The sequence below is a fragment of the Erpetoichthys calabaricus genome, chromosome 14, assembly GCF_900747795.2.
Source record: "Erpetoichthys calabaricus chromosome 14, fErpCal1.3, whole genome shotgun sequence".
Taxonomy (NCBI): domain Eukaryota; kingdom Metazoa; phylum Chordata; class Cladistia; order Polypteriformes; family Polypteridae; genus Erpetoichthys; species Erpetoichthys calabaricus.
In genome coordinates this window covers 100,594,765-100,610,651 of record NC_041407.2, presented here as the reverse complement: position 1 = coordinate 100,610,651, position 15,887 = coordinate 100,594,765, and the positions used below count along the sequence as shown (strand labels likewise).

Genomic DNA, 15,887 nt, shown 5'->3' with positions numbered 1-15,887 from the left:
CTGTCTTATCTATGCAAAAGTTTTAGGCAGGTGTGAAAAAATGCTGTAAACAAAGAAAGCTTTCAGAAATATAAATGATTGTTTATTGTTATCAATTTACAAAATGCAAAGTGAGCGACCAAAAGAAAAATCTAAATCAAATCAATATTTGGTGTTACTACCTTTTGCCTTCAAACCAGCATCAATTCTTATAGGTACACTTGCACAAAGTCAGGGATTTTGTAGGATTATAGTCAGGTGTCTGATCAACCAATTATACCAAACTTTTTAAGAATATTTTCATCTTGATTTTCATTCTACTTTTCTAGGTGTTCTAATTGTTTAATTAATCCATTATTTACTAATTAGTGGGTCTGATGCTAAAGTACTTGGAGCATTTGATTATTTCGTGTTGTTTGCCTGCGTGTCTGCTCTTCTCGTTTTTAATTGTCATTAATAAGATACAACGAAGGGGAAAAACTACACAGAGAGCAAAATATAATGAAATCAACAAAAGAGAGTTAAGCATTTAAATCTATAGCAAAAGCAGAAATATTTCAAAATGTCTTATAAATGTAAAAATCATGCTGCTGTGCTTTTCTGAATGTAGAATAATAAAAAAATACCACCTAATAAGATCAGTGCTATCAGATGTTGTCACTGATCAGAAATCTGGTTGGAACAAAAACCTCCAGCCACAGTGGGGCCACAGGACTGAGGTTGGGAAACACTGGATTGGGGGGATCTTGGAGAAGTGCTTGGGCACACCACTTTATAAAATGTACATTAGACAGGCCAACTAGTAGAATTTCATCAGGATTGGGTGGCATTTTTCATTATAATTTTTCATTATTTTCATTTCATTTTCAATATTATTAAAAGACAATAGGGGATCTTAGAGGAGCGATGTGGTCCTTGCATTAACCAACTGCTGTGCAAGGAATTTGGCCTACTCTGTTAGGGCAAAAGTGGAGTAAGTAATCGTTAGACATTACCCTCAAGGCATTTGGCATCTGTAGGTACCTACAAGGTGCAGTTATTAATGTACTTCACTGACTTTTGAGGTATTGGGGGTTTTAAAGTTTGGCATGTGGAAGTTATGAAACATGTGTTAATGCCTTGTGTGCCCTGCAGGATACATTCACACGAGCTAAAAACTGGGTAAAGGAACTTCAGAGGCAAGCCAGTCCCAACATTGTCATCGCCCTGGCAGGAAACAAGGCTGACCTCGCTAGCAAGAGAGCTGTCGAATTCCAGGTGGGCAGTTTTAAGGATATGGTCTCAAACATTTTGCATTGGTCCTGTCATGTGCTTTTACTCTTTGGTTTTGTTATGCTGATTGATGTTCCCAGCTACTTCAATGTCTCCCTAATGCTCAATTATTGTGTTGGAAGTGTGAGGTGGGATATGCCTTAAGGTGGGCATGGTAGCACTGGCCTTTGTTTCATACTTGGATGAATTAGATATGAAAGGAATTATGACAGATAGAAGTGAAATGGCACTATATAATACATATGTAGGTGTAAAAAAAAATACTACAGTGCCTATAAAAGTATTCCTTGTTGTATTGATAGGTAACACGTTATTTGTCCTTAGGGGGAAATTTGGCTTTTTAAAAAAGTTCCTTAAATAAATATTATATACTGGTCAAAGAAATGAAAGGAACCCTTTTTAATGAGAGAGTAGCATCAAGTCAGTGACACTTGTGGGCTATTGATCTGGTCAGTTAAGTAGCAGAAGGGCATGTTCATCAGTTTCTGCTGCTTTGGTGCACATTTCAGGGGCAACAATTAGACGACCCCCAAAACAGGAATGAATGGTTTAACAGGTGGAGGCCACTGACATTTTTCTCTCCTCATCTGTTTTGTCACTCGTTTTGCATTTGGCTACGGTCAGTGTCACTAATGGTAGCATGAGGCCGTACCTGGACCCTACAGAGCTGGCACAGGTAGTCCAACTTCTCCAGAATGGCACATCAATATATAGCATTGCCAGAAGGTTTGCTGTGTCTCCCAGCACAGTCTCAAGGACATGGAGGAGATTCCAGGTGACAAACAGGCAGTTACTCTAGGAGAGCTGGACAGGGCCCCTAGTAGAAGGTCCTTAACCCATCAGCAGGACCCACCGCTATCCGCTCCTTTGGGCAAAGAGGAACAGAATGAGCACTGTCAGAGCCTACAAAATGACCTCCAGCAGGCAGTCCACTGTTGTGAATGTCTCTGACCAAACAATCAGAAAACAGACTTCATGAGGGTGGCCTGGGGGCCCGACATCCTCTTGTGGGCACCGTGGAGATCGATTGGCATTTGCCATAGAATACCAGAATTGTCAGGTCCACCACTGGTGCCCTGTGCTTTTCACAGATGAGAGCAGGTTCACCCTGAGCACATGTGACAGACGTGAAAGGGACTGGAGAAGCCTTGGGGAATGTTATGCTTCCTGTAACATTGTTCAGCATGAGCGGTTTGGTGGTGGGTCAGTGATGGTCTGGGGAGGCATATCCATAGAGGGACACACAGACCTCTACAGGCTAGACAACGGCACCTTGACTGCCATTAGCTATCGGGGTGAAATCCTTGGACTCGTTGTCAGACCCTATGCTGGTGCAGTGGCTCCTGGTTTCCTCCTGGTGCACGACAATGCCCGGCCTCACGTGGCGAGAGTATGCAGGCAGTTCCTGGAGGATGAAGGAATTGATACCATTGACTGGCCCCCCATGCTCACTCGCCTGACCTCAATCCAATAGAACACCTCTGGGTGGGACATTATGTTTCAGTCCATCTGACAGCTCAGACTGTCCAGGAGCTCAGTGATGCCCTGGTCCAGATCTGGGAGGAGATCCCCCGGACACCATCCGTCGTCTCATTTGGAGCATGCCCCCCACCCCCTGATCTTGTCAGGCATGCATACAAGCATGTGATTTTAAAGGGGGGGGGGGGGGGCATACAAACTACTGAGTATGATTTGGAGTTGCTGCAATGAAATTTCGGCAAAATGGACTCGCCTGCCTGCTGCATCATTTTTTCCCTTTGATTTTCAGGGTGTCTTTGAATTCGGCCCTCTGTAGGTCAATAATTTTCATTTCCGTCAAACAATGTGGCATCCTTTCGTTCCTAACACATTACCAGTCCATATCAGTAGAGATAGCCAGCAGGATTTTTTTTCCCCCATTGAGATCTGATGTGTTTTCAAAGTGTTCCTTTCATTTTTTGAGCAGTTTATTATGACAAACAAACCAACCCCCCTCTGAAATAAATACCAGAATGACTAAAAGAAAAACACTTGTGAATTGGCTAAAGAAAAATAGAGCAGTCAGTGTGAGGTGCTATAAAGGTGTATTGCCATTGGTGTAAAGGAACTCCAGTGCGTTTCTTCACAAACTTTTTCTCAATAATTTGTTGACTGAAAGTCCCTCAGTGTTAGTGGGTCACAGAGAGGATATGCCACATTGTTCATAATGGCACTCAGTTTTGTTTATTGATCTCTTTTACAAACTCCAGAGGGTCCACTGTGCATCCAGTAACTCGGCCTACCTTTATAACCAACTTGGTGATTTGGTGGGCCTCTCTTTTGTGATCTTTACTGGCCCAGCACACTACACTGGACATCACATTGTTAAAAGATATCCTACTCATATTAAAGGAGCTCTCTCTCCCAAAAAAGAAAACATCGTTACATGCCTATAAAGTTTACAAAAGGCCATCTTGTCACTCCAAAATGCCTTTTGTGGACTGACGTAACTAAGGTTGAATTGTTCAGGATGGATATGCAGCAGTACACCTTCTTCTTTCGGCTGCTCCCATTAGGGGTTGCCTCAGTGGATCATCTTTTTCTGTATCTCTCTGTCCTCTGCATCTTGCTCTGTTACACCCATCACCTGCATGTCCTCTCTCACCACATCCATAAACCTTCTCTTAGGCCTTCCTCTTTTCCTCTTCCCTGTCAGCTCTATCCTTAGCATCCTTCTCCCAATATACCCAGCATCTCTCCTCTGCACATGTCCAAACCAACGCAATCTCACCTCTCTGACTTTGTCTCTCAACCGTCCAACTTGAGCTGACCCTCTAATGTACTCATTTCTAGTCCTGTCCATCCTCGTCACACCCAATGCAAATCTTAGCATCTTTAACTCTGCCACCTCCAGTTCTGTCTCCTGCTTTCTGGTCAGTGCCACCGTCTCCAACCCATATAACATTGCTGGTCTCACTACCTTCCTGTAGACCTTCCCTTTCACTCTTGCTGATACCCGTCTGTCACAAATTACTCCTGACACTCTTCTCCACCCATTCCACCCAGCCTGCACTCTCTTTTTCACTTCTCTTCCACAATCCCCATTACTCTGTACTGTTGATCCCAAGTATTTAAACTCATCCACCTTCACCAGCTCTACTCCCTGCATCCTCCCCATTCCCCTGACCTCCCTCTCATTCACACACATGTATTCTGTCTTGTTCCTACTGACCTTCATTCCTCTCCTCTCTAGAGCAGATCTCCACCTCTCCAGGGTCTCCTCAACCTGCTCCCTACTATTGCTACAGATCACAATGTCATCAGCAAACATCATAGTCCACGGGGACTCCTGTCTAATCTCGTCTGTCAACCTGTCCATCACCATTGCAAATAAGAAAGGGCTCAGTGCCAATCCCTGATGTAATCCCACCACCAACTTGAATGCATCCGTCACTCCTACCGCAGACCTCACCACTGTCACACTTCCCTCGTACATACCCTGTACAACTCTTACGTACTTCTCTGCCACTCCCGACTTCCTCATACAATACCACAGCTCCTCTCGAGGCACCCTCTCATATGCTTTCTCCAGGTCTACAAAGACGCAATGCAACTCCTTCTGGCCTTCTCTATACTTCTCCATCAACATCCTCAGAGCAAACATCACATCTGTGGTGCTCTTTTTTGGCATGAAACCATACTTCTGCTCACTAATCATCAGCCTCACTTCTTAACGTAGCTTCCACTACTCTTTCCCATAACTTCATGCTGTGACTCATCAATTTTATTCCCCTGTAGTTACTACAGTCCTGCACATCTCCCTTATTCTTAAATATTGGCACCAGTACACTTCTTCTCCACTCCTCAGGCATCCTCTCACTTTCCAAGATTCCATTAAACAATCTGGTTAAAAACTCCACTGCCATTTCTCCTAAACGCTTCCATGCTTCCATAGGTTTGTCATCTGGACCAACGGCCTTTCCATTTTTCATCCTCTTCATAGCTGTCCTTACTTCCTCCTTGCTAATCTGTTGCACTTCCTGATTCACTATCTCCACATCATCCAACCTCTTCTCTCTCTCATTCTCTTTATTCATCAGCCTCTCAAAGTACTCTTTCCATCTGCTCAACACACTCTCCTCGCTTGTGAGTACGTTTCCATCTTCATCTTTTATCACCCTAACCTGCTGCACATCTTTCCCAGCTCGGTCCCTCTCTCTAGCCCACCGGTCCTTTTCTCCCTCCTTAGTGTCCAACCTCTCATATAACTCATCATACGCCTTTTCTTTAGCCTTCGCCATCTCTCTCGTCACCTTGCGCCTTATCTCCTTGTACTCTTGTCTACTTTCTGCATCTCTCTGACTATCCCACTTCTTCTTTGCCATCCTCTTCCTCTGTATACTCTCCTGTATTACATATGGCTTTAAAAGGGCACCGGATACCAAGGTGAAAACATTATCATGACGGTGAAGTACAGCGAATAGGAGCATACAAATTGTACTGACTGGGGGCCTGGATGTCTTGCCATCGTTGATTAGAGAACGGAATTCCCAAGGTTATCAAGGTGTATCCTACAAGATGCTATCAGGGTGTTTTTCTGCTTTTGGGTGATGCTGCAGGAACAATGGCCCTAAACATCAAAGTAAATCTACTGCAGAACGGCTTCAAAAAAAAAATAAAATCCACCTTTTGGAGTTGTCCATTCAGAGAACAGACCTTAACTTTGCGGAGAGGCTGTGGAATGATCTTGAGAGACTCATTTGCACCAGACACCCTTAACTCTTTCAGGGCCGATGTCGACTTTTGTCAGCAAGGAGGGGTTGAGAGCAGTAAGGAACTGGAAAACAGTGACACAACCCACCATTAGAAGGATGTTAGCTTTGACTGAGATTCCCATGTGCTTGCGGGAGTAGTGAAGAGCAAACGATGACAAAAATGGCATCGACATCTGATGAGGGGTTGAAGCAAATGCACAAAGCAAAGTACTCCGTGGATGTGTTTTTTTTTTTTTTTTTCGTATATTATCGCTGAATTGGACCTGAACTGTCAAGACTCCTATTCTGATGCAGGTGATCTGGAGATCGAAAACGTAAGTGAGGTACCAGCATCGGCTATTCAGTCTCTAGCTAATCGTAGTGCTGAACACGTTTATGTAAATGAAGACCACCACTCATAATAACACGAGGTACAAGCCAGATTGCATTGCCGCTGTGACTGCAACTGCTGCCGTCATATGAGGACAGCCAGCCTGCAACACATTCCTGCCAGCCGTCATGCCGCCCGTGAGCGTCTCTAGTCACAAGACACTGTGAACTGGTGGCCACAGTTCACCCAGCAACTGATATTTTAGGTTGATTTATGTGTGAGACCATTTTTTTCCCACAGCACACTGTGAGTGTTTGATGAGCGAGTTTAATTGAGACATTAAAGATTATTATTTGTGTGTTATTAGCATGAGCATATTGTGTTTGTCTATGCTTCTGAAGATCACATCACATTTTATGGCCAATTAATGTGGAAAAACCGGCAATTCCAGGTTCATACTTTTTCTTGCAACTGTTTATATTTAGATATTTGTTGGAAGTTTTTTTGTGAATTTAATGGGATTTGGTATCATTTTAATAAAAATGGAACCACAAAACAATACCTTACATAAGTAAAAACAGGTTTGAGCTGCATAGGTGACGGATTGTGTGAGACACTCTGGTAGACACTTGACATCACAAGGAGGAGATGTCATGGTCACCAGTGTCCTGTCCCATTTTGTAACTAAACTTGAACATGGTTTGCATGTTTTTGTTTTCTATTTCTCAGGAAGCACAAGCCTATGCAGATGATAACAGTTTGCTCTTCATGGAGACGTCTGCCAAGACTGCGATGAACGTGAATGAAATTTTTATGGCCATCGGTAAGGAAGCCTTTATGTACACAACAGAAATATGGGCTTTATAAAAGTGCAGCTTAGAGTGAAATCCTCCAGCCAGAGGTACCAGCAGAAATGTTTCATTTCCTTAAGACGCCAGGTCTGTGTTGAAGGAAAATGCAAAAACATGGATGGTCCCATCTTAGTTTGGTCAAGTTACTATATTGACATACGTTACAAAGGTGACAGATTTCTTTCTTTGCAATTGCCATCAGCACAGCAAAAATACATATTGGAACATTAGCACAATTTTGATGAGAACGGGCCGTTTAGCCCAACAGAATTCAAATATCCTAGCCAAATTATTTTGTGAAAATAACAATCCAGTCGAGTTTTGATGAGCCCCACAGTCCTACTGTCCACCTCACTTAAACGGTCATTTATTCCATGTCCCTGTAGTTCTTTCCGCAAAGAAAAATGTTTGTGCCGAATTTACCCTTGACAAGTTTGCTTGTGTTCTAAGGTTCTTATTTAAGAATCCATTTTAAATAACAGTTGGCATCCACTGTACTAATTACCTTCTTCAGTTGTGTCACCTTTTAATCTTCATCTGCTTAAACAAACACTTGACCCTGAAATATTTTCTTTGTTATTTATCCTGTGTTGTTTGTAGTGATGGCTGATGAAGATTTTTCATCTCATCTTTTCATGATGAATAGCAATCAGAGTTTTACAATATGTTGGGCTTCAGCGGAGACCAGCAGGGCCCAACCCTGAACAGTGGCAAGCACAATTAAAACCTCTGTTAACAAATCTCAGGTTTCTTGAGCCACATAATCCACATGACAGTTCTCCAGTTGTACGCTCACAATGTCCTAAACACATGTACAGTCGTGAAATGTTTTTTTTCTTTTTTTAATATGTACATTAGAACAATGTGGAGGAGAACAGGCCATTCAGCCCAATAATGTGTGCCAGGCCTATCCACTTATTTCTTCCAAAAATACATCAAGTCGAGTTTTGAAAGTCCCTAAGGTCTTACTGCCTACCACACTACTTGGTCGTTTATTCCAAGTGTTTGTCGTTCTTTGTGTAAAGAAAAACTTCCTAATGTTTGTGCGAAATTTCCCCTTAACAAGTTTCCAACTGTGTCCCTGTGATTTTGATGAGCTCATTTTAAAATAACAGTCTCGATCCACTGGACTAATTCTCTTCATAATTTTAAACACTTCAGTCAGGTCACCTCTTAATCTTCTTTTGCTTTATATGTGGAAATATCAAGATTTGATCTTCATTTAAACAGTATTTATAAATAAAGGTGATGTAACTGAAACGAAAAACAATGAAAATCTGACTTTGTAGTAATCAGTGAAAAGTGAACAGAAAGCCTTTTCCATCTGTGGAAAAAGTAAGTGCCCCCCCTGGCTCAAATAGCTGGTATTGCACCCTCAACTTGCCATTTCCTCTTAACTGTCTAGAGGTCTCTGACATCGACTGGTAAACCTTTTTTTGTTTTTTGTTTTGTTTTCACTCCACCATGCAGAATTCTTATACCTGTGTGATGTTTCAGGTGTGTCTTGATGTGCACAGCCCATTTCAAACCCCCACCCCCATCAGCATCTCATTGGGATTTAGATGCAGACTTTGACTTGGCCATTCCAGATTCTTCTATTTCTTTCTTTTCAGCCCACCCTTGGTGGATTTACCGGACTATTTAATGAAGTCACTGTCATGTTCCAGTGTCCACTTTTGGCTTAGCTTCAATCTTGGGACAGAAGGTCTCACATTTTCCTCAAGCACCCTCTTGTACAGTGAAGAGTTTCTAGCGATGGTGAACTGCCCAGTCCCTGATACAGCAAGACAGCCCTGTTTTGTCTTGTTAGAGTAATATATTACTCTCCCAGTTTGTATTATTGTGTAGCCTTTGTCAGAATGCCTCAGATCTCTCAGACTTTTTTTTTTTGTTGTTTTTGTTCTTTATTTCGCCTTATACAATTTCTTGTATTAGGAATTTGATAGTTTTCGCATACCCCTTTGGGGTCAGAGCGCAGGGTCAGCCATTGTACAGCGCCCCTGGAGCAATTACAGGTTAAGGGACTTGCTCAAGGGCCCAGCAGAGCAGTGGCCTTTTTGGCAGTGACGGGGATTCGAACCGGCAACCTTCGGGATACCAGCGCAGATCCTTAGCCTCAGAGCCACCACTCCGACTTACCGCTGTTTATAAGGTGCTGTACCATATAACTTCTCCTCACCTTCCCTTCTACATGTATAACCTCAGGCAATTAGGTGTAGTAAAAGATGAGCAGGAGTTAAGTTACAATTTAAATACTGTATTATTGATAATATTCATAAATAATAATATGCAAAGTACATTTGAATATTGGCAACCATACAACCTGATAAATGGTGATGTGTAGTTTCAGGCGGCACACAGACTTGTTCGTGGTTTAAAATGTCTCTAGTTAAGTCATCATTTGTGATCAGCTTTCTTCAGAACAGGCCGCATGTCTCTCTCAATATGGCTGCCGAGCTGTGCCCTTCATTGTGTTGTCCTTTTCAGTTCATGGTGTGAGAAGGTCTTTCATCAGTTTGGTGTGTGAGAGAGAGAGCGCGAAGTAGTAAAGCAAGCAAATTTATAGGTTTTCTGTCCAACCCCTACAGCCAATAGGGCATCATGGTACTTAAAAGCTTTTGATACAAGCCAATTCCAAACAGCCGTACTTCAGACCAATGGGGCAGAGAACATCTTCACACCTGCCACCCCCCAAAACCATTTGTTGAGCTAAAGTTTGCCAGCTAGGCAGTTTGGCTTTCCTGTGGGGGTTGACTGAGAAACAGCAGAGAAACATTTACCAAACTTGTTTGAGGCACTTCTCCCAACCCTGTCGTGAAATTACAAAGAGAATCATTCCTAAAAGGGGGTGAAGGGGTTCTTAAACCGTCAGACCATTGCTGTTATTATCTATAATGTAACACTAATATTACTTTGCTTTGTCCAAGTTACAAATAAAGACATACAAAATATTGATCAAATTATATGCGAAATTTAACATCACAACAAGCCCCAAACCAGAACATTTCCACCACCATGTGAAATGCTCTCTTTTGTTTTTTGCCAAATACAGTGGAACCTCGGTTTACAAGCATAATTCGTTCCGGAAACGTGCTCCCAGTCCAAAGCACTCGTATATCAAAGTGAATTTCCCCATTAGAAATAATGGAAACTCTGATGATTCGTTCCACAACCCAAAACTATTCATATAAAAATGATTAATACAAAATATAAAGTAAAAATACATAAAACAAATTAACCTACACTTTATCTTTGAAAATAATCATGGCTGGTGTGAGTGAGTTTCTAAACTCTTGTGGGATTCCACCCAACGGGACGACACGCGGAAGAGCGTCCCAAAGCAAACGCAGTCTCCCAGCGCTGTAGCAGTTCACCGTAAAAGCGAATCTGAAAAGATCACGGACATGCTATAAGCACCTGCCGTCGATGGGTGATACAAAGAACAAGGAACATTATAAATGTGCAGGGCACAGTACTACTTGGCCACGGCCCTGCCTGACTGCTGTGTCTGTGTATAGGAGAGCGGCAGATCCCGCTACAATAAATAACCGCGCTGTTGCTGTTTCAAGCTGAATAAAGCTGGTGTCGCTAAAGTACTGAGATTCCGCCTCGTGTTTTGGGGCGCATGACGGGGACTCGCACGTCACACCACACACACACACACACACCCACAGTCACAATGCTGTAGTAAACAGTATACGCTCGTACAGATGTTGACTATATGAGTGAGGCACGCCGACTCAGACGGAGAATAGGAGACGATTGCCCACAATCTCGCAGCGCGAGAGAGAGAACCACCATCGGCTCAGTTGTGATCACGTGACGCTCAGCAGACAAAGTTTATACATACTACTCGTATTGCAAGACCTCGCTCGTTTATCAAGTCAAAATTTATTACAAATTTTAGCTCGTCTTGCAAAACACTCGTAAACCAAGTTACTCGCAAACCAAGGTTCCACTGTAAGTCTTCTGGTACTTTGCCTCATCTCTCCGTAGCACACTGTTCCAGAAGTCCTGGTCCTTCCCTAAGTGTTCATGAACAAAACTTAAGTCTTGCCCAGATGTTCTTCCTGGTTTCCTCCTGGCACACTCCCCATGTACTGTAGATCTCATTTGTGCAGACCCATTGTTGAGCAGTGAATGAGAGGAGAGAAGGGGTCTTCAATTCAGAAGCTCAAATTTGCCTTTATTTTCCAGAAGTATTGATTTAACAAACATTTTGGCAAAACAATGCACGTGTTTTAGACATTGTGAGCATACATGAGAATTATGTGACATTAGTAACTTCAGATTTTTCCATGGATATTTTTAATATTGTTTGCCACTGTTCAGAGTTTACCCCTGCTAGCCTCCATTGAAGCCCATTATATAAGAATGTTTGTCTCTGTTCTCCATGTAAACACCAGATTACATTTTTTTACCCCATCGACAGCATGGTGTAAGTAACAGATAGTGGTCATTTTTGTGTGGAGTATTCCTTTAAATTTAAAAGGTCCAGCTCCTTCAAACTCTCCTCATGGCTCACACCTCACACTCCTTCAGTCGCTCTTCTCGGGACTGTGTCTAATGTTTTTGTTGTAATATGGAGACCAAAACTGAACACAGTACACCATGTGAGGAATCACCAATGCATTATACAGAAAAGAATCCCCCCTTCAAAATGTTCCCTTTTTTTTGCTTTACAGCCTTAAGTGAAAACAAACACAAAAAATATTTCTTCCCGGCTTTACTTACTCAATGCAACCTCTAACATCCCAGTGAAAGATCTCACAGCTACAGTTCAGAATTATTAAAAAAATCAAAAGCAAGACACACTGACGTTAATAAAGGACCCCATGTCAATGTCATTTTGTTGAACTCCCTTTTGCTTTAATGACAGCCATGAGTCTTTTGGGATTCTTCTCTATCAGCTTTGCACACTTAGATTGAGTAATATTTGCCCCCCACTCTTCTTTACAGAACTGTTCAAGTTCGCTCACATTGGATGGTGAGTGTTGGTGGTCTACTATCTTCAGATCTTTCCACAGATTTTCACTGTGATTTAGGTCTGAGCTCTGACTGGCCACACCAGGACATTCTCTTTTTTTCTCCTTCAGCCGCTGTGTGGTCAGTTTTGCTGTGTGCTTCGGGTCGTTGTCGTGTTGAAAGGTGAACGTTCTGCCCATCTTCAACTTTCTGGCAGAGGGTAGCAGGTTTTCCTCAAGAATTTGACGGTATTTTTGCCCCATCCATTTTTCCTTCTACCCTAACAAGAGCCCCCGGCCCCCCACAACAGGATGCTGCCACTTCCATGCTTTACTGTAGGTATGGTGTGTTGTGGATGGTGAGCTGCATTGGTGTCCCGTTTGGTATTGAGGCCAAATAGTTTGATTTTTGGTCTCCTCTGACCATAAGACCTTTTTCCACTTGGCATCAGAATCTTCAAGGTGCATTCTGGCAAAGCTTAAACAAGCCTTAATGTGGCTTTTTTCCTTGCGACCCCCCCCCCAAAAAAAAACAAGCCACACTTGTGGAGCGCTTGTGAAATTGTTGTCACATGCACACCATTAATGACCACACTTCCATAAAATCCTGTAACTCCTTCAAAGTGGCCATTGGCCTCTTGGTAGCCTCTCTTACCAGTTTCCTCCATGATGGACGGCCGGATCCAGGGAGGGTCCTAGTAGTACGAAACGCTCACCACTTCTTTATGATGGAGTTTACTGAGCTCCTTGGGATTGATTAAGCCTTTGAGATGTTTTTGTCTCCATCTCCTGCCTTACGTCTGTCCACAACTCTGTCCCTGAGATCTTTTGAAAGTGGCTTGTCACCCATAGTCAGTTGTTTGCGGTCAGTTGCACTACCAAGCAAGGGAATGAATGCTCCAGGAACAGCTTCACTAATCCCACTCATTACAAATGATCACTGGTGGGAGGAAGCCAGTGACTGCAATGGAAATGATGGGCACTGACACCTGATTGAGTTTAAGGGGGGGGGGGGGGGGGGGGTCATCCTTTATTCATGTCAGTATTTTTTGTTTTTTAAAATTCTTCTGAACTGTAGCTGTGATATCTTTCACTTGGATGTTATAAATTGCATTGAGTAAGTAAAGTTGGAAAAAATATTGGTTTGTGTGTTTTCATTTAAGGCTTTAAAGCAAAAAAAATGGGAATATTTCGAAGGGGGTGGGGGGGTTCTTTTATATACCCACTGTAAGTGCCTGTGTGTCTTTGTGGCTGCTATGCTAAAAGCCGATGCATCACAAACATTGTTAGTAGAAAAATGCGTTGCATTAGTCATTCCAGCAGATGGCGCATCAAAAACATTACTGCCTTTTTTGAAGCCCATGCCAGATGGCATATAACAAGAGACAAGTACTTTGTATGGTGCACTGCAAATGTTAACATGGGTCTATGTTTATTACTTAAGATTTCAAACCATCTTTGACGGGTAGCACAGCTAGTAAGATGTACCTGTAACTCACAAATGAACATACACAGGTGTAAATGGAAACAAGCTGGATGGAGAGCTGCTGGTTCATCTAGTTAATTAAAAGGAAACTGATAAGAAAAAAGTGAAGGACAAAAAATTACTCATCTGCTTCAGCCTATACTTCATTTTATTTGGGGGAAATCTACAATATCAAAATGAGCTGACATGCCGGAACAAGCCACAACATTTAATAAGATCTGCTATTGGTGTCTAATTAGTCAATCAATTGGGGTGGAACAAAAAGCTTGTAGTCCCTGCATACCCCTGCTTTAGACGATTCAGCTCCTCTTTTAGGGCATTCAGTCAAAATTGTCAGTGTGTTACAAACTACCACATTTTGTGCCTTTTTTTTTTTTTGTATTCCTTTAAACAGCAAAGAAGCTACCAAAAAATGAGCCCGCAAACGCCGCCGGCCCTGCAGGCAGACCCAGAGGAGTGGACCTACAGGAGAACAGTCAGGAGAATCGGAGTCAGTGCTGCGGAAACTGAACTAAGTGGCCTTCCCGGAAGCAGCTGACCAACCTGTCAACTGGCCGACCGAATGACCAACACTTGTATGAAGCAAAAAAAAAAAAAAAAAACAACAAAGAATCAAATAAAAGACCAGAGAAATCGCACTTAACGGAGTGAGGAAGTGACTGATAGCAGCTCCACGGGGGGGGTGATGACTCCATCGAAATGTGTCTACGCTGTACAAATACTAATTCAATTTTATGTCTTAAGTCTCTTTTTTTTTTTTTTTTTAATATATTATATGAACTCGCTCTCTGACCCTCTCTAATGGTGGTGGCGGATGCATGTAGCAGTGTCTCTCTCTCTCTCTCTCCTTTTCTCGCTCTTTACCTCGCCCTTCTACATTTTTACAGTTTTCTTGATTATTATTGTTGTACATTTATCGTTGCTGTTCACATTATGAGTACCAGGCTGACGACAATTCTAGATTAGACCTTCTGTTTTCTTTCTTAATCATTCACGTGTTATGGAGACACGTGCACACGCGTTAATTAACAGTCATTAAGTACCAATAAGTCATTCGTAGCATTAATGGCAATCTTTAGATCTTTGTAACAAGTGACAACCAAACTGAAAAAAAAAATAAATAAAATCTAATGAGTATTGCAGAAGAAGATCTCGGGTAAAGCATCTCCTGCCTGAACCTGCTCGACACCTTTACCTAGAAGGTATTTTCTTGCCTCACTTGAACCTGTGTCTTTCTGTGTGTGTGTCCATGTGCCCCCAGAGTACTTGTTTGCCATCCTCCTTGCACTTCCAGCTTTTTGTTTATTCCACCATTGCCTTCGCTTTGTGCTAGCGGGGGACCTTCAAGGAGACGCCGCTGCCGCCTTACTGCTGCACAACTGTAGGTGGGAAAGGTGGCGGGCGGGGTGAGGCCTAGTGGGATGCTTTGTTGATTTAAATACAACGTATGCTTAAAGCGTATTTAATTGAATTGTAGGATGTAAAAAAAAAAAAAACAGAAAAAACAATAAATGACTTGTGAGCACACTGAGCTGAGCTGTCTGGTCTCTGCAGTAAGTGACATTGATTTTTGATCGGGGTGGGATTTACAGTCTTGTGGGCATCCTGGTCCCGTTTAATAATTGATGGTTCTGGCCTGGTGAATGGCTGCTCTTGTGTAGGGGTGTGTGTGTGTTGACAAGCTCAGGACAAACTTGCGGGCTTACGCTGCGTTCATATGCTATTGGATATACAGTGAATGCAAGATTCCGAGTCGGATATTCCACATGAGCGCTGTACAAATGGAGAGTTATAGGCTGAATGATTTGAAGAAAACAAAAAAATATGCAACTCCTCCATGTTGTGGCGTAATGCTGACCTTTCACCGTAGTCATTTGTATAAACTAAAATTTATAACCAGCCAAATTGCATTTGAAGTAAAGTGCTTGCACATCTAATATGTTCAGTTTGCTCTTTTATATCCTTGAAAATTTCACTTTATCTTCAATTGTTTTATTTTTTCTTCTTTTGCAGACTAAATAACAAATCGAAAGCGACCTCGCGTTTCTCCAGATAATCCGACCGGACACTCCCGTGAACGCACTAAAGTGGGAAGGTTAAAACGTCACAATTCGGGAGCTCCGCATAGTCGGCTGGCACGCGAATGTGGCATTACAGGAGGTGTTAAGATGGCTGTGTGTAGCAAACAGAACAAAGCACACCTGACAGATAAAAGGCGACCATTCAGCACATCAGGTTCGTTGGGTTAACTCCGGCGGGGTGTGGGGGTCTGCAAAAGTTAGTCCTGGAGTG

General features: G+C 42.5%; 1 protein-coding gene across 1 annotated transcript in view; it reads left to right on the top strand.

Annotated features, from left to right (window-relative positions):
- rab5c (RAB5C, member RAS oncogene family) overlaps positions 1-15,126 on the top strand; it is a 67,642-nt gene extending 52,516 nt beyond the window's left edge. Inside the window, exons 4-6 of the mRNA XM_028818424.2 lie at positions 1,114-1,236; positions 7,024-7,117; positions 13,990-15,126. Of these exons, the coding sequence (XP_028674257.1) occupies positions 1,114-1,236; positions 7,024-7,117; positions 13,990-14,105 (333 nt within the window). The 3' untranslated portion in view covers positions 14,106-15,126. The remainder of the gene's footprint in view (positions 1-1,113; positions 1,237-7,023; positions 7,118-13,989) is intronic.
- The last annotated feature ends 761 nt before the right edge of the window (positions 15,127-15,887 follow it).